General features: G+C 38.4%; 1 protein-coding gene across 2 annotated transcripts in view; it reads left to right on the forward strand.

Moving 5' to 3' along the window:
• The window catches only part of LOC136878982 (rab5 GDP/GTP exchange factor), a 150,177-nt gene extending 125,607 nt beyond the window's left edge, over nt 1-24,570 (forward strand). For both annotated transcript variants that reach the window (XM_067152643.2, XM_067152642.2), the window contains exons 10-11: nt 3,664-3,795; nt 23,579-24,570. In XM_067152643.2, the coding sequence (XP_067008744.2) occupies nt 3,664-3,795; nt 23,579-24,289 (843 nt within the window). In that variant the 3' untranslated portion in view covers nt 24,290-24,570. The remainder of the gene's footprint in view (nt 1-3,663; nt 3,796-23,578) is intronic.
• Nucleotides 24,571-26,378: the final 1,808 nt, after the last annotated feature.

The raw sequence follows: 26,378 nt of genomic DNA on the forward strand, positions 1-26,378 counted from the left end.
TCTGTACTTGTCGGAATTGGCAGTAAATTGCTTCAGTGTGTTTCCCTTAATATTTTGTGTTGTGCATAGTTGTGTATAACTATGTGTTGAGGAATAGACGTAGGGGCACATATGTGGTTTTATGCAAGGAAGTGAACGTATCTCGTGTGATATTTGTTTACACCAAAATAAAATAGCATTGAGAACAATAAGTGGAGACAGGTATTTATGTCCTCTGTGATAAAAAGATGCCCGAATACCTGAAGGTTAATATTTACAAGACACTGATAAGACCAGTTGCTGTCTACGGAGTAGAATGTCACCTTTCGATGAGGAAACATGGACAGATCCACCATGCTATGGAGATGAGAATATTATGCTGGTCACTGGGGCCATGTTAGAAATGAAGATGTGCGACGTAAACTTTGTGTGCCCTCAATCGTAGAGAAAACAAGGGAGGTTCGACTTTGGTGGTATGGCCATGTCATGCGAAGCATTGATAATTCCATGATGAAAACACCCCTCCAGCTTGACACCGGGGGATGCCGACCTTAAGGCAAACCACCAAAGTAGTGGAGGACAGCATCCTGGAAGACTTAATGCTGTTGACCTCAACCCTCAAAACATTGTAGGCAGGGCTAAAATGTCAAAAATGTAGAACAGCGGATATCATTTGGTAGGAAAAACACTAGGAGAGAGGCACACACACCCTTACATCTTGTGGCTGTGATCACAATATCAACAGTTATTTAAGACTACAAGCTTGTTTCCTTCATATTGATCTTGATGAGAATGAGAGGGTCAGATTTAAGATTCAATCATCTCATGAACTTGAAACAGTGTTGCTTTCCGTATTTTGTCAAAATCAGACTTGGTGTTGAGTGTCCCTTACGAGTCATAAGCACGCTCTGTTCTTTGCACCATTTAATATTAAGCATACACGAAGTTTTGTAAGTACGTTAACATAAAGGTCTCTTTCAGATGGCACGGATTTGACCCGCTTCCACGGTCAGCCCTGGGTCCGCCTAAACTAAGAACCGAATTCTCAAATAAAATCTTTCAGATGACATGGAGGGGGAAAGTAACTGCATATTGGACATTACTATTTATGAATGTCATCACACATAGCGGGTCAATCGCACCTGTGTAGTCGGTAGTCCTATTTATGAATGTCATCACACATAGCAGGTTAATCGCGCCCGCGTAGTCGGTAGATCTGCACCCTCTCAATAGAAGTGTTGCTAAATATGGTATATATATTTATTTATTTTCAGTTTATCAATTTATTTGTGTGCTTTTGTCTGTATGATTTACTGCAGTTGTTATGGAGCATAAAGTAGACATTGGGAACTTAATAACTTTAGTGCCGAAAAGAACAATGGTGTTGGACCAATCTTTGGTAGAATACAAATCCAGAAGAAACACAACAGAGGCATGATGACAGATTTGCCGCAAAATCTCTAGTGATTTCGAGAATATGTCTGACAAGGAAATAAATACATTTGGTAAGTAGTTCAGGCGTTCAACAGGTTGTATGGAATCCCTCATTTCGGTGTTTTCCCAAAGGAGATGGTTGTGTAACTTATGCAGAAGTTCATCAAAGGAGGATATTGACATCCAAAAGTAGTGGCAAATGCTCTCACCTGACTTCTCTATCCTATCACTGGGTGCACCCACATTCTTCGGTAGATCTGCTGAAAAGCACAGGGAGTTCTGGACGGCTCTAATTTACCCACTGTGTGTGAAAGAGCCAGTGGAAGCAGGTGCAACCACGCAAATACGCAGGCACAGTTTATTCTCGCACCGTCTGAAAGAAGCCTAAGAGATACTAATGTCACCTGGAAACAGGCTGTAGTAAGAATGATACATTGAGAAAGTCTATCCAACAGATTGTCTTTCTTATCTTTTAACCCGTTTCGCTCTGGGCCTGAATATCTCTAACAACGTTCTGGACTGGGCATTTCTAAGAATTTGAAAAATATTATATGTCTGTACCTGTAGGAGATATTTGCATGATTCTTTTTTCTTTGTGCTTGTTTGAGCATATAGTTTTTAAAAATGTTGTTAGTTTCATGGCAGCTATCACTGGAGATTTTAAAATTGTTTATATATTATACCATATTTTGCGAATGAAAAAAGTCTTAACGGATTATTAAGTTTTCTGAAATACTGTTTTATTTTCTCTAGATTGATCATGTAAAATGTGCATTGCAATTATAAAACAATAATGAAAATGATATAAAATAATAACTGTTAAGTAATAATAATAATAATAATAATAATAATAATAAAAATAACAGTAATAACAACAACGAAAATGGGAGCTCTTATGAAATTTTATTTATATATTTTTATGTGACGATACTGAATCGGAAGGTGAGGTTAGCAAAGATGATATTGAAGGCATCTAATTGTAATTTTATTCACAAATGGAAATATTGACATTCAAATAGGAATTTGAAACATCATCTTGCATTTCATTATGATTGGAATTCATTTTACAGTTTACCATATGTTCCCACGTGTTTCATAACTGTGCGAATACGTAAGAATATCTACACATTAGTAAAGTTTTCTGCTGTTTTTAGATGTGAGGGATTACGATTTCATAAAATATAAAAAAAATATCTTCTATCAAGCACTTGCTTGCCGCAAAATGCCATGTTTTAGAGCACATTGAGTGACAACACCTACTAATGCACACTTGTCAATTATATTGTTAATTCTCTGACTTAGACAATACTGCCATCTGTTGAAATACTCTCATAAGTAACACATGAAGAAACACGATGTAGTCGGCAGAATGTGTGCATAGCTCGTTCTCGATTTTTAGTAAAATGTCAAACCTTACTACGGACTATGCTCGCAGTGCGGCGTGAACGTAATTTTGGCCGCTGCTCGCAGTTAGACCAGAAAGAATTAATGCTTAAGTAATATTTTTATACATTAAATTATGCGTTCACCGTGATATATCCAAATATTCTTATAGTTGTTGGCTTGAAAGATTTTTTTTTAAACATTGGAATGGAAGTTGTTTTCCTGTTCTCTCTTCTTTGTTTCATGACTTTCACTCTGTCACTATAAAGAGCTGCTTTTCTTTCTTCATGAAAACAGATAGCTGGATGTATAATTAATGCCTGTTTGTTAGGATGGATTTTGCTAGGTCATAATTCCATTTCTTACATTTTTCCTCTCATTACTACAGTGAACCTAAGTGATTAGTACTTTTTAATGGATATCAGAGGAAAGACATTAAAAAGCAAAAGTTTCTTTTAGACCTTCATTAATTACACTGTCTGCTGAATAACTACTCTTATTGAATAGGCTTTCAAATTGGAAAACAGAACTGAGTAAGTTACTTACAAGCAACATAGTGCAACAGGATTAATGTTGGTGAGGTACTAGAAGTACACTGTGCAAAATAACATGCACATTATGGCAAAATATATGTTATAGATTGTATGTGACAATTCTCTCCAGAAGATAGACAAATTTCAATGCAAGGAAATCAGTAAATTTTCATACTCCATGTCTGATACATTAAAACGTTTCAGTTCTCCTAAAAATTTTTGGTTTGGTCTTGATGTGTTGCTCTGGCTTTTTTTCAAATACATAAAATTGAACCAAAATATTTCTTATATCTTCTGTGGTTGGCTTCATGAGAATTCTTGTTTCATTTCACAGAATGACATTGCATTAAAGATAGATGCTGTATTAGCTCGCACGCCATTGACTATTCGTCCAAGGAAGACGCCTACCGATATAGACTCTGAAGACCCCACTCTGGAGAGCCTACCACCTCCTATCGTACCTCAGGTATGGTATTCTTACTTGAGAGAGGAAAGATTGAAGCATAAAGTTCTATTAAGATTAGTGATTTAAAATTGTTGCTCTCTTTTATAGGAGAATATTCATCATAATGTGTAAGTTGGTAGTATGGACTTATTCTGTCACATCATAATAAAAGTTTGGAAGTTTATATATGAATGACTTAGTAGCCTCGTAAGCTGTACCAAGAATCGGGATACTTGTTACTGTCGGTTGCCATCGAATTAGGACTGGAACTGCAAGGTATGCCTTCAAGACAGATGCATAGTTTTGTTCCTTGGACTTGATTGGGTAGAACAGGATGGAAATGTTGTAATGGAAGTGTCTTCTAGAATTCAGTCAGGGTAGAGAAGCTGGAAAGAGATGATGTCAGTAGTGATGTGTGATAGGGAAGTGCTAGTCAAACTTGGAGTGGTGGTGGTGGTGGTGGTGGTGGTGGTGGTGATAATTGGTTTAAGGGGAAGTAGAACTAGGCCACTATCCTCTAGAGAGAAAAATGCAAGGAGTCCGACACTTCGAAAAATGATGGTATTGGCCAAAGAAAGGCAAGGGCCACAAAGGGCATGAAAATAAGACTCCCTAGGCCTCGAATGCTCTAATACTGTTGGGGTTGGAAAATAACAACAGTTGAACAAGAAAGGTCTGATATGATAGGTGAAAGTGTGAAGTCTAGCGAGTAAGTGGAAGCAATGCCAGAACTCAGCTAAGGGTCCATTGTCGCCAACCCACGTTCCCAAGTTAAGTTCTGGGGCGGAGGGTGTCTTTTAGTTGCCTCTTACATCAGGTAAGGGATACCATGGGTGTTATTCTGCTGCCCCCACCCACAGGGGGAGCAGTCTTTTAGGAAGTGGGTCATGGTGAAACCAACTCCACAGTGGTGTAGAAATGTCCCTCACAGAGTTGATGGGTACATGCATTTCAATGGGCTTGGCATTCCGATGTGCAGTAGCAACTTCTGGCTCAGTGAGGGGAAAAGCAACAGGAAACTACCTCGCTCCTTATTTCTCTAATATGCTTCAGTAATGACACCTTTGCCATCTATAACAGCTGATGGTGGAGCTTTTGAGGATTCAGCCTTGGGTTGAATACCAACATAACTAATGTCATGGCTTTGGAAGATGCTGACATGCCAGAATTTTATCCCGCAGGAGTTCTTTTACCTGCTGGTAAATCTACCGACACAAGAGTGACATACATGAGCAGCTTCAAATACCCTTGTACAGAGCCAGGATCGAGCCTACCAACTTAAGCTCAGAAGGCCAGTACTCTACCGCCTGAGATACTCGGCAGTGATGTGTTGTATGCGGATGAAGATAAACATCAAGACAATCACAAACACTCAGTCTCCACACCAGAGGAATTAATTGTATGAAGTTAAAATCCTCAGTCCTGTAGGGAATTGAACCTGGGACCTCTGAACCAAAGGCCAGTATGCTGACCACTTAGCCAAGGTGATGCACTCTCTAAAGCATACCCCCTCTTAAAATATAATAGTGAAAATCATAATTCATTGTGTAAAAAAAAAAAAACCACCATATTTTGAGGTTACAGCTCTATATTGTATCCGGTCCGTATATATAAATTGCAATGACTGGAAGTAACTAACTTCTTACAACGTAAGTTATATTGAAAATTACCTAGATTTCTGTCTACTGAAATTTATTTATAGTTGATTAGTATCTTGAGAGAAAGTTGAAAAAGGTTTTATATGGCACTAGATTAATAATTGTACCTTTTGTGTCAGGGTTTATTCAAATTGTAATAAGTAATTTGTCCTAAATTAAAAAGAGCTAATGTAAGAAAAATAGCACTATTCTCTTAACTCTCAACTATACATTCACCGTTCATTGATATTCATAGCCTGTGATGTAACCACGTCACTGTGACTGAAGTACACACACTGATCACCTGCCTGTGCACTTGTGTGTTGTGTGCTCACAGGACGAAAAGACCAGCATGACCAAGACTGGCATACAGCATAGCTGGCCTCAAAACCGTTTCATAAATTTCTCCTTCCAAGTTTGACTTCCCCCCTGTGGGTGGGGGTAGTAGAACAACACCCGCAGTATCCCCCGCCTAATGTATGAGGTGACTTTATTATTTAGCGTATGACTTACATAAAGCACAAAACAATGGGGAATAAACAGAGAAAGAAAAATAAGTTAATGATGGACACTTTCCAGCAGCCCTTATAAATTACAGTCCAGGTTCTTGAGCCATTCAACTATATCAGGTGTTGCATCAATATAATCTTGTCTCTCGCTTGGGTAATACCTGATAGGATGCTCAAAGCTGATGTGGTAGATTGTCTGACTGTCATTCCCACAGTCGCAGGCAGCTGATGGTTTCCAACCCCATTTATATGCCAAGGCAGCATAGCATACATGATTAGTGCATATCTGGTTTAATCGGACCCATAACTGATGGGGTAGCTGGAATCCTGGGGCCTGTTTGACTCTTTGCCATTGTGGAGGTGCCTTGGTGGACCATTCTTCATTCCATTTCTGTTGTAGCTTGAAATTGTTTACCGAGTGAATCAGTCCTGCTGATATTGGTGGGTTTCTTGATGCTATTCGGTGATGTAGTATCATATGATCTGAAATATCAGCATTGATTGGTAACTGTGGATTGGACACATTTTTTTTTTAATGTCCTCGGATTAAGCTATTTTGTCTCCTATGATGTGGAGGAGCAATATCGCAGAGAGTTGGTAACCAGTAAACTGGGGTGGATTTAATGGTCCCAGATATCAGCCTCATAGTTTGATCAAACTGGACGTCAATCTTAACACATTGTGGACTGGGTCCTCATCACACTGCTCAACCCCTGTGCCCGGCCACTTTCTATGCAACTTATTGCTACAACGCATGCACATGTAATATCGGGCCCATAACTGATGGGGTAGCTGGAGTCCCGCGGGCCTTTTATTGTGCTGTTTGACTCGTTGCCATTGTGAGTCTAGCTTCACTAACCTTGTAAGGATTATGGTGAAATTTACTGGAGACATTTGGTAAGGGTCCTAATAATGTTTCCTGATGTGCTAGGCTGTGTAGCACTGACCTCTGTGAAGGGGCACACAGCAACTTTTGCAACTGTACCTTTTTTCACTTCGTTTGCCCTTGCTGGAACACACACTGCACTTTCTGGTTTGATTTTGTTTCACTCCTGTAGCTGGAATTTTGACTAGAACATGGTCCTTTATCTGCTCTGACAGCCTCCCAGGTGGGTCCTTACTTGGCTCCCTCTTGGACAGATTTGAAGAAGTGGATGGTTGGGGATCAGCAACACCTCAATTTTCAGTCAACCAGGTCCTGGCCACTGCCATGAGAAATTGCATGTACCTTAACTTATTACGAGTGTTTAAAGGCACAGTACAGCGTAAATGCATTAAATAATGCACAGGTCACTTAATAGAACCTCACTTTTTTGCTCCACTTGATTGTCTTATTACACAAGAGAGTAAAATAAGACAAGCACCGGTCTGCTTGATCAACTGCTTTCATATACATATTGTACTCAAACACTTTGGTTTCATAATAACTTGCCCAGTCTTTCTGTCCTGTTTACCAGTGCATGCCATAGAAGCATCATGGATGGCAGATACCATTCTAACAAATTTTTTGTCCTTTCAAACTATGAGCAAGACCTCCCCTTTCCGCACAAATGTCATCTCCCCTTTTGACAGTTCCCTTGATCTAAATTTTACTTCACCTGGCAAACCACGATTCTCACTAATTGTGCCACAAACTCGTGTTTTGTGTTGCAGAAGAGTTTTGAGTTATGGACACGCTATTATAATAATTATCTTGGTATGTGTGATGCAACATACCAAGGAAAGACCTCATAACTGATAATTGGTTTCTCCCAGTTTCTTACCCCCTCCTGTATATATCTCCATATTGCAGATATACCGCATTTATGCGAATAATACATGCATTTTTTTTTTTTAATTGAAGCACGAAATTGGGTTGCGGGTTGGCATTTTTTTTTTTCAAAATCAGCCTTCCTAAAGTTGGGGTACAGGGATTATTTGGTGGCGGGGATTATTCGCATAAATACAGTAACCTGTGTCACTCTCACAAACCATTCTCACCAAAATACCATACTTGGTCAACTTTCCTGGGTTGTATGTCCTAAACTTGTGGTGCCCTCTTTATGGGATCATTCCTTCATCCAATGATAGTTGTTGTTTGGGTTTATGTAATGACTGAAATTTTGGTAGGAAATAATCTAAAAGGGGCTGAGCATTGTGAAGCCTATTTGTGGCCTGACTGTTGCATTGTTATGAAGGAATGTGAGAATCTGCTCAAATATATTTCTGCTCATTGTTTTGGAGTATATGGGAGTTTCAGTGAGGGGATCAGTTGACCAATAGTCTTTCCAACATGACATTTTTTTTTACCTGTTCCATCAATATAAACAAAGCAAAAAATGTTTGCATCTCGCTCCTAGTTACATCAGTCCACTTCAAGCTCTTCGGGGATATTTTGTGTGATGAAGCAGTTTGCTGGTGATACAAGTTCGTCTGCTTGGCAACAAGTTCAAAGAAATCATCACCAAAAAATAAGCTCTACTACCTCATCAATGTTTTGAGATTCATCAAGTCTTGCTTTTATGCCAGGAACTCCTGGGAAATCCTTTAAAGTCAGTGAACTATTATTTTCTACCCATTCATAAGAAGAAATAGACATATCACTTCCATTTACACTGACATCACTTTCAGCCTCATTCTCGACCAACACTACTTCATGCTCTTTTTGGAGGGCGTACATCATTATCACCTGAGACACTTTTATCAGAATAGCTTTCATCAGCAAACTCGCAATCGTCAACATCACTGGGGCAATCCGAATACTTATCCGCTTATAATTCATTAAAAATCTCGTCTACATCTTAACTCGTGTTCAGTCTGGGAAACGCCATCTTACCCACCACATGGCTCCTTGAATGATGTAAACATGAGGTCGGAAAACCTAGCAAATGAATCATAAAACATAAAAAGAACGTACAGCAAAGCTAGCATGGAATAAACAAAAGCTTCAACACCCAGATTGTAGTAATCTTGACCGCCAGCTAGTTTCAGAAGTTTCGACAGATGTCGCCGAACGTTCGAGTCTCGTATAGACAAGTTAACTCGTCTCCCATCTGCAATGTGTTTTAACATGGTAGCTGTTGAGCCAAGCTGGTGCACAATATTCAGCCACAGAGTAAACTAGGCCAAGTACAGTCGTCCTTTCCTTTTCTTGAGCGCCCCATGAAGTTGCCGTCTGTTTGCTCAGGATGCTGTTTCTTGCTCCTAGTTTAGCTCAGGTCTGTAACAGGGGTAAAACTGGGCTTAACTGAACCCATCAAAAACAGTAGCATTGAAAATCAGCAGACATTATGCAGAATGCAACATAAAAATACAGGACCACCAAGTTGAAGTGGTACACCATTTCAGATATTTAGGAAGCGTAATGGCTAGTAATAATAGAGCTGAGGAAGAAATAACAAACAGAGTAACCAAAGGCTCTAACTTTTACAGTATTGTTAGACACCTACTATGGGATGAGAAGGTTCCACAAAGAACAAAAATGACCCTGTACAAGTCATATTTCATTCCCATCCTTACATATTCTCTGGAAACCTGCACACCAACATCAGAGAATTGTAGTAGAATTCAAGCCTGTGAAATGAAATTTCTTAAAACTGCCCTCCAAGAGACACGACTTGATCATGTAAAAAATGATGAGATCTGATCTAACCTAGTTCTAAATGAATCAACGGAGGAAAGACTTAGGGCATCTAGACTTAAATGGTTTGGGCATGTTAAACGAATGAATAACACAAAGTTACCATGTGCTTATTTGGAAAAGAGGTAGAAGACCAGCTGGAAGACCAAGAAGAAGATGGACGGACCAACTGAGGGAAGACGTGGAGAGAAGAGGATGGAATTGGGAATCTGTCATGGACAACAAAATCTTTTTGAATAGGCAACTTTGGAAGACAATCGTTTTCAAATACCCTACCCGGCTCGTTGGAAGGCCAAACCGATGATGATGATGATGATGATGATGATGATGATGATGATGATGGTGATGAAGAGACCAGGAAGGAAAGAAGAGAGATGCTTTGGAAACATTCAAAACAAAATAAGGAATCGAGCAGATAAACTATGGCTTGTGCTTGCTTGAGTTTAAATGATCTGATATACTTGCCAGCAATCCAATCAAATTTACTGGAAATAACACTAGTGGCCTCCTCTGCGAACCATGTGACCTTGCCGCGGTGGGGAGGCTTGCGTGTCCCAATGATGCAGATAGCCGAGCCGCAGGTGCAACCATATTGGGTGGGTATCTGTTGAGAGACCAGACTAACTAATGGTTCATCGAAAGGGGGGTAGCAGCCTTTCGATAGTTGCAAGGGCGGCAGTGTAGATGATTGACTGATACGGCCTTGTAATAATACTCAACATGGCTGCCATGTTGATACTGCTACACGGCTGAAAGCAGCAGGAAACTACAGCCGTAACTACCTCCCGAGGACATGCAGCTCTCTCTGTATGAATGATGTACTGATGATGGCTTCCTCCCGGGTAAAATATTCCGGAGGTAAACTAGTCCCCCATTCAGATCTCCGGGTGGGGACTACACGAGAGGGGGCAATCATCAGGAAGATGGATACTGACATTCTGCGAGTCAGAGCGTGGAATGTTAGAAGTTTGAATCGTTGTGGTAGGTTAGAGAATCTGAAAAGGGAGATGGATAGGCTAAAGTTAGATGTAGTTGGTAGGAAGAACAAGATTTTTGGTCAGGCAACTACCGAATTATCAACACAAAATCAAACAGGAGAAATGCAGGAGTTGGTTTAATAATGAATAAGAAAATAGGGCAGTGGGTAAGCTACTACGACCAGCATAGTGAAAGAATTATTGTCGTCAAGATAGACACCAAACCAACGCCCACCATAATAGTGCAGGTCTATATGCTTACTAGTTCAGCGGATCGTGAAGAAATTGAAAGAATATATGAGGAGATAGAAGATTTAATACAATATGTAAAAGATGACGGGAATCTAATTGTGATGGGAGACTGGAATGCAGTGGTAGGCCAAGGAAGAGAAGGTAGTACAGTAGGAGAATTTGGATTGGGACAAAGGAATGAAAGAGGAAGTCGGCTGGTTGAATTCTGCACTGAACATAATTTAGTCCTTGCCAATACTTGGTTCAAACACCACAAATGACTGCTGTATACGTGGACGAGACCTGGAGACACTGGAAGGTATCAAATAGACTTAATTATGATTAGGCAGAGATTCAGAAACCAGTTGTTGGATTGCAAAACTTTCCCAGGAGCAGACGTGGACTCTGAACACAATGTGTTGGTCATGAAATGCCATCTGAAGTTGAAGAAATTGAAGAAAGGAAAGAATGCTAAAAGATGGGATCTAGACAAGTTGAAAGAAAAGAGTGTGAGGAATTGTTTCAAGGAACATGTTGCACAAGGACTAAATGAAAAGGCTGAAGGAAACACTATAGAGGAAGAGTGGAGAGTCATGAAAAATGAAGTCAGTAGGGCTGCTGAAGAAATGTTAGGAAGGAAGAAAAGATCAACTAAGAATCAGTGGATAACTCAGGAGATACTAGATCTGATTGATGAACGACAAAAATACAAGAATGCTAGAAATGAAGAGGGCAGAAAAGAATACAGGCGATTAAAGAATCAAGTGGATAGAAAGTGCAAGGTAGCTAAGGAAGAATGGCCGAAGGAGAAGTGCAAGGATGTCGAAGGCTGTATGGTCCTGGGAAAGGTAGATGCTGCATACAGGAAAACCAAGGAAACTTTGGAGAAAGGAAATCTAGGTTTATGAATATTAACCCTCATTCGGGCGCGCTCTTCCGACGAACACTCTCGGGCGCGCGCGGTCTTTTAGACCGCAGCGATTATTTTCATAATTTATTGTACGGCCTTGGAATCTAATAAAAATGTTGAAGTTTAATACTGTTGCAAGTAAGTTTACTATTATTTAGGTAATATTTAAAACATTTTACGTACTCAATGACCGCATTAGAAAAATAAAAACTTGTTGAAAACTGAGTTGATTTACAAATAAATTTTGAAAGCTTTGAAAAATAATTTTCCGTTCTATTTATTTTTTCTGGTTTGTAAAATGGAAGCTGTTTGAACTAGATATATATTTATCCTCCCCTTCATCCATTGTCACTGTAATATTTCTGGCATAAGTAATCATAAATTAAAACACCGTTTTTCAGAAATATTTGTATTTCAAATGATAAAAAAACTTCTAATCTTACAGCATAACTACCACCTTTGTGAAAAACATGTATATGAGAGAATTATACAATATTTTATGTATATTTGAGTTCATATTCAAGTTCAATTTTGCACTATTTTCTTTATGTGAACACACTGAAGAATTATTGTCATTGTTTTAACCAAATATTGGTATAGTCGACAATCTTTTGTACAATATCGTCTGGAAAAAATAGCTCCCAGGTTCAAATTTGGAGTTTTAACATTCCTGGCTAAACCTTTAGGCCTGTAAGGTGTGTTACAATATTATGACCTGGTCCACGACCAGTCCTTGCGAATGTTGGGTGCGCATGCCGTTATGTCTTACCGTCCTTGCCTGTCAAATTCACTTCAGAAACACAAGCAGCGCATCCATTATCACCAGATAGCTCACTATTTGTATCATGGTCAGTAACCTGAAGATTGTCAGTTTCACTTACATCATCACTTTGTGGCTGCTGTCTGGAAGTATCTTCTGCTGCCTCATCAACTTCTTCCAATAGGCATCCTACTGCTTTGCCTCTGTCTTTCACAAATGCAGTTGTTCGTTCACTTTCTTCCTTTTCAACACTCTCTATCAATAATCGGATCCTTTCCTCTTCAGCAGGATCCATATTGAGATGTATATGCACATGAAACTAAACGAATATAGTAAAACACAACCGGGCGCGTACTGGTCACAATGACCGAGACACAAGTTACACTAATGGGCGCATCGGTGTAAAAGACCGCAGACTGACTCGAACATCTACCTTTCTGTATACAGGATGTCTGACGAGGGGCCGCTCTATCAGGTGGCTAGATGATCCCTTGGGGGAGATAGTCTGGAGGAGGGGGAGCATAGCTGACCTTCAGACGGATTCCCTGACCAAAACTTTTAGAGGTCGGTCGTTTAGACCGCCACGCGCCCGATTAAGGGTTAAGAGCTCTATGGAAAGCCACTTCTAGGGAAAGAAGACAAAGCAGAAAGATGGCAGGAGCATATCCAACAGTTGTATCAAGGTAAAGATGTAGATAATTTGGTTCTGGAACATGAAGAGGCTGTTGATGCTGATGAAATGGGAGACCCAATTTTGTGGTCAGAGTTTGACAGAGCTGTGAGTGACCTAAATAGGAACAAGGCACCCGGAATTCATGACATTCCCTCTGAATTACTGACTGCCTTAGGAGAAACCAGCATGGCTAGGTTATTTCATTTAGTGTGCAAGATGTATGAGACAGGAGAAGTCCCATCTGATTTTCAGCAGAATGTTGTTATACCTATTCCCAAGAAAGCCGGTGCTGACAGGTGTGAAAACTACCACACCGTTAGTTTAGTATCTCATGCCTGCAAACTTTTAACACGTATTATTTACAGAAGAATGGAAAAACAAGTTGAAGCTGAGTTTGGAGAAGATCAATTTGGCTTCAGAAGAAATGTAGGAACACGTGAAGCAATCCTGACTTTACGTCTGATCTTAGAGGATCGAATCAAGAAGGAGAAGCCCACGTACATGGCATTCATAGATCTAGAAAAGGCATTCGATAATGTTGATTGGACCAAGCTATTTATAATTCTGAAGATGATAGGGATCAGATACCGAGAACGAAGAATTATCTACAATCTGTATAAAAATCAGTCTGCAGTGATAAGAATCGAGGGCTTTGAAAAAGAAGCAGCAATCCAGAAAGGAGTTTGGCAAGGCTGCAGTTTGTCCCCTTTCCTTTTCAATGTTTACATAGAACAGGCAGTAAAGGAAATCAAAGAGAAATTTGTAAAGGGAATCGCAGTCCAAGGAGAGGAAATCAAAACCTTGAGATTTGCCGATGATATTGTTATTTTATCGGAGACTGCAGAAGATCTCGAGAAGTTCCTGAATGGTATGGATGAAGTCTTGGGTAAGGAGTACAAGATGGAAATAAATAAGTCCAAAACAAAAGTAATGGAGTGCAGTTGAACGAAGGCAGGTAATGTAGGAAATATTAAATTAGGAAATGAAGTCTTAAAGGAAGTAGATGAAAATTGTTACTTGGGTAGTAAAATAACTAACGATGGCAGAAGTAAGAAGGACATAAAATGCAGACTTGCACGAGCAAGGAAGAGCTTTCTTAAGAAAAGAAATTTGCTCACTTCAAACATTGATATCTGAATTAGAAAGATGTTTTTGAAGACTTTCGTGTGGAGCGTGGCATTGTATGGAAGTGAAACATGGACGATAATTAGCTCAGAAAGAAACAGAATAGAAGATTTTGAAATGTGGTGTTACAGAAGAATGCTGAAGGTGAGATGGATAGATCGAATCACGAATGAAGAGATACTGAATCGAATTGGTGAGAGAAGAAGAGATAGAATAGGACACATCTTAAGACACCCAGGACTTGTTCTTTTGGTTTTTGAAGGAAGTGTAGGTGGTAAGAACGGTAGGGGTAGACCAAGCTATGAATATGACAAGCGGGTTAGAGCAGATGTAGGATGCAATAGTTATGTAGAAATGAAAAGGTTAGCACAAGATAGGTGGCATGGAGAGTTGCATCAAACCAGTCTATGGACTGATGACTCAAACACAACACTAGTGGGGTTATTTATTTGAAGATGTATAGTGGAACCTCGTTTCTCTGTTTTTCGAGGGACCATGAAAATAAAACGTACAACACGGGAAAAACGAAAAATCCAGGAATGAATGAAAACCATCAAGAATTTGGCTAAACATCACAAAAATGGAATGTGTATAATTATAATAACTCCTAAACCAAACCAGACTACAGCCCCAATGGGACTTTGCCTGCCAAGCAACCGCTGCTCAACCCGAAGGCCTGCAGATTACGAGGTGACGCATGGTCAGTGTGACGAATCTTCTCGGCCGATATTTCTCTAGATTGGGTTCGCCATTTCACCATTAGATAGCTCCTCCATTAAAGGTAATCACGTAGGCTGAGTGGAGCTGGAACCAGCGCTTATATGCAGATAAAATTGCCTGACCTGGTCGGAATCGAACCCAGGCCCTCTGGATGAGAGGCAGGCATGTTAGACCGTGAAACCGCATTAATTACCGGTACGCGAGTTCAAAATCTCGATACTTTTTATTCAAATTTACAGGGGAATCTTTGTCAGTTTCCCGTGAAAACTTGTCAGTTCAGTAACTTGATTAACCAAACTCTTCGAAAAGTCTAATAATGCCAAGCCAAACGACACTCGACCACAAATCGTTTTTAATTCTCTCATCTAATAAAATAAAGCACATTAGATACAAAAGTGCCCAACATGATGGCGAAATCCCCTTCTTTTCTTAATCTTTCATTGTAATTTGGTCTCCAGTATACTGTTCGGAGTCAGTTTCTGAAAATCTTTACCGCGTAAATTACGCCTACATCGACTTTTAAAGGTTATATTGAACTCGAAAACATGGTTTCGAATGTAAGAATCGATTCTCAAGAGTTCTCGAATGCATTATATTAGATTCTGCCCATCACTAATCCAATCAAATTGGAAGGAGAAAAAAATATCATAAAAACTTCAGAAATTACAGTTATTCGTGACCTTAGGTCATGTGGAAAGCGTGCTCGCTGCACATGTCAGTACGAGTTGGAAATGATACAAACCATTTAAATGTAACGTGCACAAATAAAACGACTGCAGTTTTTGGCATTTTAACACGAAAACGTAAAATTCCCTGTCTTACATTAGGACCATAACCGTAATAGGCAATCCCAAGACCTCCCATGGCTTTCTTTTTTAATGTAAGATGCAACATCTATTCTGGTCTCGCTAACATAATCGTGTACGATAATATTAAAATACAGTAGAGTCCCGCTCAACTGACCTTCGCTTATCCGACATTCCATGTTAGCCGACACTGGTAGGCTTAATTTGAACTTTAGGTGGAGGCAATTCTGTGACATCCAGTATGGAGGGTGCGACCATGGGACAAGCACTAGCAGTCGTGCGGTAGGACCGGTTTTTTCTCATGAACAGGTACAGCGAGTTTTCAGTCATTGTTCACTGTAGTATTGGTTGGGTGCGGATAGTTTTCATATCCTCTGTGAGTATGGCGAGTAAAGGGAAGAAAGTGATTGTTTCTGTGCAAGACAAGTTGAGTGGGGTAAGGAGACTGGACAAAGGGGAAACTCTTCGAAAAGTGGCTTCAGATTATGGTGTTGGACGTGTTACAGAGGGAGACTGGAAACATAAGAGGGAAGAAATTGAAAACTGGTACTCTACCAGAGCAACACGTGATGCACTGAAAATTATAAAAACAATGGAAAATGTGAGTACAGAAAAGTAAGTGAAGCGCTATTTCTTTGGTTCACTCAAAACCGGGAAAAGGCCTGTCAATATCTGGCCTCATTCTGCACAAAATGGTGGTCTATTTTCAGAAGGAGTTTAATGAAGGGGACCCTAATTTTACTGCCAGTGCTGGGTGGCATGATTGGTGGAGAAAATGGTACGGCATTGGGCAGCTGTGGAGAAAAACTGTCAAGTAAATCAGATGAGGTTGTGAAATTTAAAAGGGAATTTCAAGAAATAATTCTTGCTGAAGGATTAACTGGTGAAATTTTTAACTGTGATGAAACCGGGCTGAATTTACAGTGAAGAATTATCATCGATGGCTGGATCTCGCACCAAGAAAACGTGAATTAGCAGGCGAGCAGACATTGTTGACAAGTTTCTTTTCCTAAGACATTTGGAATGTGTTCGTTCAACAGTGCATCTACTGTACGATTGAATTGATAAGTCAACAAATAGAATATTGTAAAACATACTAATACAGTATAGCCTTCCTGTTTGTTTCAGTTCATTTTCAAAGTTATTCTGTATTATCCGACATTTTCGGTGATCCGACATACTCCAGGTGCCGTTTAGGTCGGATAATCGGGACTCTACTGTACTACATTTGTCTTAAGAAGGAGTAGTTTTGATTCCTGCCTGAAAGCCCAGTTACTCTACAGTGCCCTGAGGAAAGTGCCGAAAACCTGTTCGGCAGTACGATCGGAAAAGAGTAAAAGTATAAACATCTAACCCTGGACATAATGTGGACGTTTTATAAGTGCGAACATTTGACGAAACTCGTTCCGTCTTCAAGCAGAGCTGTCGAAATGCGCTATGTCTCCTTACAATATTGTTGTGGCCACTCTCTGCTTTATGATTTCCGACATTCTCTAAAGTATAACACCCGAATGCGATACTAAGATGGTTCCTTATGCAAGTTCACCGCCGATCGCTTTTCCAGTACAGCACTTGCTCTAATTATCGCAATGACGGGGCGTTAATGCCAAGATCCTTAAGTACCGGTATGCCATAGCTGTCTTTCCGTGAGATACAGTTTATTAAAAAAGATTGATCGAGGATTTAGCGTTGATGGAACTGAAATTTCTGGTCGGTTGATACGGGAAATCGTTTCTTCGAGGAACGGATAATGCGGGATTTTTACAACGTGATTTAATTACGATGCTCGCGGGACCACGTAATTTGAATGCATATTCCGGGAGGACGTAGTTTCCGGGAACGGATAATCGAGGTTCCACTGTACTGTATATCTACTTGGTTTTGCATTTACAGTGTTGTTGAACTTTAATCTTAGTAAATATTTGTCTCTTCTTATGCTATTTAGAGGCTAGCTATTATCATTGGGTGTCTGATAAGTGTTAAATACTATTTTGAGAGACTCAGTGAACAGGGAACGTCACATAATACTACAATACTGTGCAGAATCAAGTATTAAACTTGTTGAATTTTGTAAACGTTTTAAATTTTACCGAATGAATGACAGAAATTGAACTTTTCTTAGTGGAAATTCTGTCATTCACATCCAAGAAATTGTAGGTTGTAGTTTTCATGCTTTAACCCCATATCATTTTATATTGTAATATGAAAATTGTAATGTGTCAGATTTCTTTGATTATGTAACTATAGGAAAATAAAACCATGTCTGTTAATATAGAGTGCATTAAATCAAACATGAATATTTAAAAAATAGCTAGTTATTTTTGATTATTAATCGTCATCTTCATTATAGACTGTTATGCCTTTGAGCACTGTCTGCAGGTGATTATTGTGTCTTTTTTTTTTTTTTAATACTGTACTCCGATCAACATTTTATTGAAAATAGTGTGAACAAAGCTTTGTAGTTACAATCCAACGTCCTATGTTAACCTATTAAGTTTTACTGACTAAATAACAGAAATGTTACTTTTCTTAGTGGAAATTCTGTCATTCGCATCCAAGGACATTGTAAGTTGTAGGGTTTCATTTGTAACTGCATAGCTGTATTCCCCCTTTTCATTCACATAATCACAAGCCTACTTTTGATGTCCGTATGCTTTGCTTTTTGGCCATGAAACACTCCTGTGCTGTGCCAAGTGTGTTTGCTCTCTTGCTTGACTGTTAGGTACACTTGGCATGCAAGCTGCCCCCATTTCAGTCAAGCCAGCCTGGTTGCACTGGGCTGGTCTCACCGGGTGCCCAGCTGTGCAGCTGTACTGTTTGCCATTGAAATGTGCCTCTAAGTAAGAACAGTATTAGTAGGTTAGAGGTGGCGAAGATGAGGATGCTTCAATCAATGTGTGGTATCACAAAGAAAATCACTTCTGAAATTACCACATACGGGCACACTGAAAACTACCAACATTGGGGAAAATTTCAGGAAGCAAGAGTAAGGTGGTTTTGTCATCTGATGAGGAGGGCCTATGATGAGGGAAGCTGTTACATGATGCTAGTTTCCTTCCAAGTGCCTAATCAATTGTGATAAGAAAAGTCTTAGTAGTCAGCCTGTGTTGCCTAGTTCCCTGACTATAGCTAAAGATTTTAGCTGCCAGGGTTTCATTTGTAACTGCATAGTTGTATTGCCTCTTTTCATTAACATAACCACAAGCCTTCTTTTGATGTCCGTATGCCTTGCTTTTTGACCATGAAATGCCTGGCGATTACTTTTCTTTCTGGAAGTAGAGTTTTATTTTTCCAACAGTCATAAGCTTAACTTTAGCTGATATTGTATCTTCTTCTTGCTGTGCAATTTCCAATATTTTCTGCATCTTCAGGAATGCAAGGCTTTTCTTGAGCCCTGAACAAGTGATAACGACAAAGCATCCAAACATTTCTGTTCTGCCCCCGTTATTCCCGACATGCTCAGCTGGAGAGCGAGAGTCCCAAGGGTGGACCGTTCGCTGACTGACTTCGCTTATTTTTGAAGGCAGGGAAAGAGACAAGGACTAGCGACAATAATACAAAAAGGATTTAAACAACAGGTTTTGACATTTATTTACAACTAGCACTCAGTAACAATTAACAAATTAACATTAATAAATCTTGATGGTAATTTAAAATTAAAAATCTTCTCAGCCAGTTCCCTTAGATACAGCATTTCATTTCTCCGACCCTTTTGAAGTTGAATGACGCTGTAAATATACAAATTTATATTAGCCTACTTCTGGCTCAACGAAATAAAAAAAAATAAAAAATGTATATTGGGAGGACCTCCTAATAATACCGTAATTATTTACAAATTGAAAAAAAAAAATCTTTGAGCTATCTGACTCATAAATGATATTAAGCATTTAAATTATCAGATCTATTTATGACAACATCCATTCCTTCAAAATGAAATTTTAAATTCTTTAAATGAATGACATAAATTATGGCATCATAATTTTACAAAAAATATTTAATCATGTTGTTCTACTCATGGATAATCTTACATTACATCGTCTCATTCATCAAATATGAGATCCATTGAACTAGACTTAAACATTTATTCGGAGGAAACATTAGTTAAAGATGTCTCTATCAGACTTACTTCCATCAAATTGTACTCGTACAATAATTATTTCAATGAAACTTCCTTCAATATTTGACTGAACAACATGTGAAGTTAACCTTTAACATCTGATGCCTTGAGAAAAATTAACATTACAAGCTTTACAATAACAGTGAACTTTGTCCAGACGCATGAAATAATCCCTCCTTATTCATTGGTGTTGGATACTTTGACCTTATCTCAACTTAATTTTAAAATAAAATTTACTGAAGATTTAACTTCCAATAAAGCAAATCAACTCAAAAACCGGGTTGATAACCTGGCCCAACATGATGAACACGTGGCCTGGTCAAAACCACATTTCAAAAAAATATCACAAGTCACTGAAATTGCTACAACACACACACAGCATTCATACAAAGACACACGCGAATTATTTACATTATTTACAATGAATTCTAGACTTTGAATTTTATATTTTGATTTTTACCCTAGGCACATGAAATATCACGATGACAGTGTCAGTTAAAAATCCATTTTACGACTCTCAGAAATGTGATGAAATCTGAGTGATCACTTAGTCAAAGATGATGAAAATTTCACATTGTTGGTCATAATAAAAACGTAAACTCGTGTCCTCATCCCGAGGTGGTGCAGCTCTTTTCAGGAACACCCCCATTGGAGGTGAGCTGCATGTACCATTTCAACCACATACCAGCCCTCCTGCCATTCTTAAATTTCTGGCAGTACCGGGAATCGAACCCGGGCTCCCGAGGACGGCAGCTAATAACACTAACCGTTACGCTACGGAGGCGGACGTTGGTCATAATAACATCAGCGGTTGATGTCTGGAAGAATTGTCGTCTACAGATACGCACATAGTACAGGTCAAACATTAGCATTCGCATTTATGGTTCATGAGTCACAACATTATTATTACTTAAATCTACATTTATCAATCAACACGTGCTCCACATTTGAAGAAATTAAGTTTCACCAAACATGTATGATGAAACTGGATCTCTGCCTATGATCTGCAATTACTGGATCACATGTTGTTGGTTATCTGCTTCTGTCGTTATCTCCCCATGTTAGATGTTGCCTACATTTTAGTACTCCATTGCAGCAGCGAAGTCCAATGCAGAAATACTGTAGGTTTCCTCTTCAGATCGTTGAAACATCTTGACGAACTCCAATAACCACGTGGCGATCCTCTTCTTTCTTCTAGTACGGTGAAGGCTGAAACTGACACAAGTTTTTAGGAGATATTCCACACACAAATACATTGAGTTTTAGATATGAAAATCTGCCAGACTCGTTGACTGTTGTGCTATGAGAGGGTAGTTGATTTGTAATGCCGTCGAGTATAAATATTGCAGAGTCCAATGATAGAGTGCCTGCGCCGTAAAATCCCAGGAGAATGCAAGTAAGTCAAGGCAAATAAGTAAGTAAGAGAGCATTTCTTCTGAAAACTGGAATATTTAAGCATTTCTCAAGGTGGGTGTGTCTCCACATCGACTCGTAATTGGCCGTCGTCTTACACCTGATAGGTCATTACAATTCTCGAAAGTACTCTGACTCAGAAATTCTGGCTTGCGCTATTCACCTTGCAGTGGCCTTGAAAGTTTCTACTGGGTTATGTGACGCAGCTGACTAGTCGATCAGAAAATCAATACTTCGCTCTCGGCTGGTGAGAACCGGTTCCGTGCATGCGAACACGTCTCTGCAACCCAGGGCTGGAAATATATCACCCGTGCTAATGAAATAATAGCCTCTTACTTGAATACACAATAAAATATTTATTGTAGGCCAAATTTGAAGAGGACAGTACATATCCTAACAAGTTCTTAAATACATGTGTCAGTTTCTCAGTGGTGAAACTATTCCTAATGTCATCCTCGAGTTCCTCAATAGTATAGAGATTTTGCTCATGCACTTTTCCCTTCAAGTATTCCCCTAAATAAAAGTCACATGTTGAAAAATCTTATGACCCCAGTGGCCACAAGCCCCTGCTCACAGTCTGCTCGGCAGTAAACATCTAATGAACACAGGTAAGTGACCTCTCAGATGTGTGACATGTTGCAGGAGAAATTTATAGGTTTAATATCCTTATTGGGCTCCTTCAGTTGTTGCATAGCTGTCACCCTGTATGACTTGAATTTCAAAGCTTCAACAGCCATCCCCACGTTCTACTCGCATGGACCTGATGATTGATCTAGTCTTGTTGTGGACTCTCAAACACTCTTTAGTCATTATTTTATTAATTTGCACCATAAGTTGAGGTATCTGGGTAGAAGGCATTCTGTTCATTGGTGCATTTGCAACAAATAAGCTTGAGTGGAGCTTTTAAAAGTAGGAAAGATCATAACATGAAGATAAAGTTGGAATTCAAGACAACAAATTGAGGCAAATATCCATTTATAGGAAGAGAAATTAGGGAATGGAATAATTTATCAAAGGAAAGGAAATTATTTAAGAAAAGACGTGGTAACCAACAGATAGGTAATCTGCCACAGTCCTAAATGTAGACAAATCGTGATTGATTGATTGATTGATTGATTGATTGATTGATTGATTGATTGATTGATTGATTGATTGATTGATTGATTGATTGATTGATTGATTCAAGTAAGTTTGTTCCTAAATTAATCCCATGTTTCCTATATAGAGCTAGTACGTATGTATACCTTTACTATGAATATTTGCTCTGGTTTTGAATGTCTCTTACCACTCTCAAAATACCTGAATTCCATTATGCAGAGTTGAGCTCGAATAACAGGCCCAGCCCATATCAATTTGCCAGACATTTCCCTTCCCTTTTAGTATTTCTTTTATTTTCTCACTTGTTACTGTCAACTGTTTGTCGTATTGTTATGAAGATAGTTGTGGATAAGCATATTTATGCTTCAGGTATTTTCGACGTTGCTAACAGTCTCATCCCAAATAATCCACTCACCTGCGTTTTTCAGTAATTAGCTTTGAAAATTAATATATGCAGATTATTCATGTATAAAAGGTAATAAACAGCTAGAAAAGAATTAACCAGAAATGAAGAGTAACGTTATCACACAGTCTTCAGGCACGGCCGGTCTGCTTTAAGCGCTCTAATCTGTTCAAAGTAAACTTGCCGGCCCACCTCGACACTTGACAAAGAGCACTGCGGTAGGATTTCATCAGGGTCCGCTTACGGCTTGCAGGAACTGCACATAGTTTAACCACGGTGGCCGCACGCTTTCGACTCGCTACCACCGGCAGTACGTTCCACAAACCATGCCAGTTAGACACCGATGAGCGATGAACCAACAGTGTTTGATAAAAACATACATCACAGAGAAAGAGATGCAAACAAGTAATGCAAAAAGAAATTAATGGTCTTTTCAATATTAACAAAAAAAATTTGGTATGTCATTGCTGACTTCATCGTTTCTTACTTGTCTGTCCACCCCCCACCAATCACCAACTCGCACCCACTCGCATAGTAATTTCCCTCCCTTTTAGTGTTCCTGTTTATTTTGTAAAACATGTACTATCTAGATAATATAAGGTTTTCAGTAATCAAAGCTGGGAGATTCAGAGCATCTTAGTGATATTAGTTATAGTATGTTGTATTTATCTCATCCTCCCTATTTTTAAGTAGGAATATGCTACTCTGCAACTGTTTTGTTTCAGGTGAAAATATTTTCTTCTCTCCTTTTTTTTTTTTTTCTTTCTTATATGTTTATATTGACCATTGATTTGATTTTGTTATAGATTGTTGCACCTCATGTAGGAGGAGATACAACAGATAATCAAAGGAAACTAGCAGCAGTTGGAGGAGACAGCTCTGACAGCGTACTTTTATCCAGCCCTCGGTCACCCTCTGCACCTCCAGGATGTCTCACTCCATCACCCAATCTTAGTCTCAGTGCAAGTTTAGATGAGATTACTACTCCTGATGATATCTTTGCAGCTCAGGAAAGTCTTTCTTTTGTGCAGGGATTGACTGCTGTAAATTATGACATTGATCTGTCTGACATCAGTGCTGATAACAGTTATGCAGAGGACATAGGTTTGACTGAACCCATTAAGGCACCTGTTACACTCCCTCTTAGGTCTCAAGTTCTTGACGAGATGGCCTCTTCTTTGCTGGACAGTACAGAATCTCCAACAGGAGGACTTTTACCATCACCCATAAAACCTGTACTGTCTGGAGAATATCAGGGTTTTACAAATCAAAGTTGGCAGATTCAGAGTATTCCATGTGATACTGCTGATAGCAGCAGTAGGTCGTATTCATCTCATCCTCCTTCACTGCCAGGGAAGTCTAGTCAAGGCATACAGCCTGTGAATACAGAAAATAAAGAAGTGAAAACATCTACAGATGCAGCTACTCATGGAGGTGCTTCAGGGTCCAATCAAGTGGAAGAGACTTTGGTTAAGGCTCTTAGTGGAGTTATGAGCACCTTTGATAGGTTATTCTGAGGACCCACAGTCACTAGATGTCAGTGGCATAACATTAGCCAGTTATCAGTGAGGTAGTTTATCATACCACAGTAGTGGGTTCCCTTCCTAAAGTACAAAGTAATATAGGAATTATAGTATGTAAAATATTACCTTGTAGATTATACTGTACATTTTAAAGTCTGCATCTATTTTGATTAATGTTATTTTATAAACTAGTAATTATCTTAAAATATTGTAGCTTCATGTAAAGCACTGTCATGAGGTTTCTTACAGTCTTTCTGAAAAATGATATATATTAATTTGTTACTTTCTATATATGCCTATAATGTGTTTCTGTAATCATTCAGCTGCATATATGAGTAATAATCTTGGGTTTCCGAATATTGTGTGTTTTATGAATCCACATTGTGGCACTGGATAAACTGATCAGTGAAATTGTAGATGGTAACATATTTTTTTCTATCATTTAGTTCAACATAAAGTTTGAATAAAAATATGATCCAGTAAGTTTCTCATAGCTAGTCTTTCAACATTTCTGAGAAGAAAATGGTTACTCAGTTAAGATTCTCCTAAAACAATACATTACATGTTTCAGTTATATTCCTTTAGCTAATTTGTTCTAATTTATTGTTCACAATCTGGTATTTGATAAAATTGTTACTACACTATTCCTCAGTTATTTATAACAATAAGACTTGTCTGTTAATTTCTATACATTTGTTGCTTATACAAGACATTGTTTTATGAGCATTATTTCTCCTTACTGGTTGCTATTAATAACAAAACACTCCTTCATCAAATATTTTCTTACGTTTAGACTATATGTTATGCTCTTATTTTATTCTGAATATTCTGTATACAATACTGTGATTAGCTTAAAATTAATTTTCATCTGTTAAGTGGAACTTTTTTTTGGAAATATACATATTGGATTCTAGAGAGATGTTCCTGATAAAAGAAATTTAATGGAAACACTTTAGTCATTATTTTAGATATTCTCTTCATGGCACTGCTTATTCATATCACAAAGATTTACCAGCTCATGTATTAAAAGTTTTAATGTATAATAGCCTGTCTAAGGGTGTTTGAATATGTGATATATGAAAGTTGAGTGCTTCTTGTAATTGGTGCTGAAGGAACAGCAACTTGGTTGGGGGGAAAGGGTGTTAGTCATTTTATTTGGCAAATTTTCCAGATTTTTCATTAGGTGGCTCATCATTTTAAAAATAAAAATAAATTGAATATTCTTTAGAATATTCAGTATTAAGCTTTTGTAACTTTTAATTAGGTATAATCATGTTTATCTTCAGATTATATTTCATTTGTCAGTTTAAACCTCATTTTAATCTTTTTAATGAATAATCTGGTTGTGGTGAAAAGCTAAGAGAAAATTTAGCTGAAACATATGAGTCATAGTTTTGTATTGATGTTAAATCAATATGTACTATATACAATATTTATTTATTGTGTAATTCTATAGTAACATTCATTACCTATACCTAATGGTTTCATCCTAAATATAAGGATTTTGTGTATTGGAAAGGTGGTTCTTTAATTATAATAATTTGATACTCTGAACTCCAATACGGTTGAAAAGAAAAATGAGATTTATAAATTGTAGAATTAGAGGAATGCCGCAGTAACAATAATTCATTGTTGAAGGTTTCCTCAGCAGCGTTTGAGGGCTCAAATTTCATACTCTAGTAATAGGTTTAAAATATGATCTACAGAATTTTCAGGCATTGTGAAGGAAAAAGTTGGAAAGAAAATGAGTAACTGAAGTTAGAACATTTTGGAAGCAGACTGAAAACAGAAAGACACCTTGTAATATCCAATCTTTTGACATGTTGATCTGAGAAATATGAAACATGAAAACATTGTGCAAGACTAAAGACAATGAAGTGCATACAAAGCAAAATTAATATTACAGAAGACACGAGACTCCAAGTACCAAAAAGAATACAGTGGAATCCAAAGGGAGACATCAATGTAACTATGTAAAATCATCAAATTTTGTATCAAGCAGTTTTGATTATTGTTTTACTTTACAGCTTATTTCATTCTCTTCAACTGATAGTAAATATTCACGGCAGCCTGTTATAGTGAA

The sequence above is a fragment of the Anabrus simplex genome, chromosome 8, assembly GCF_040414725.1.
Source record: "Anabrus simplex isolate iqAnaSimp1 chromosome 8, ASM4041472v1, whole genome shotgun sequence".
Taxonomy (NCBI): Eukaryota; Metazoa; Arthropoda; class Insecta; order Orthoptera; family Tettigoniidae; genus Anabrus; species Anabrus simplex.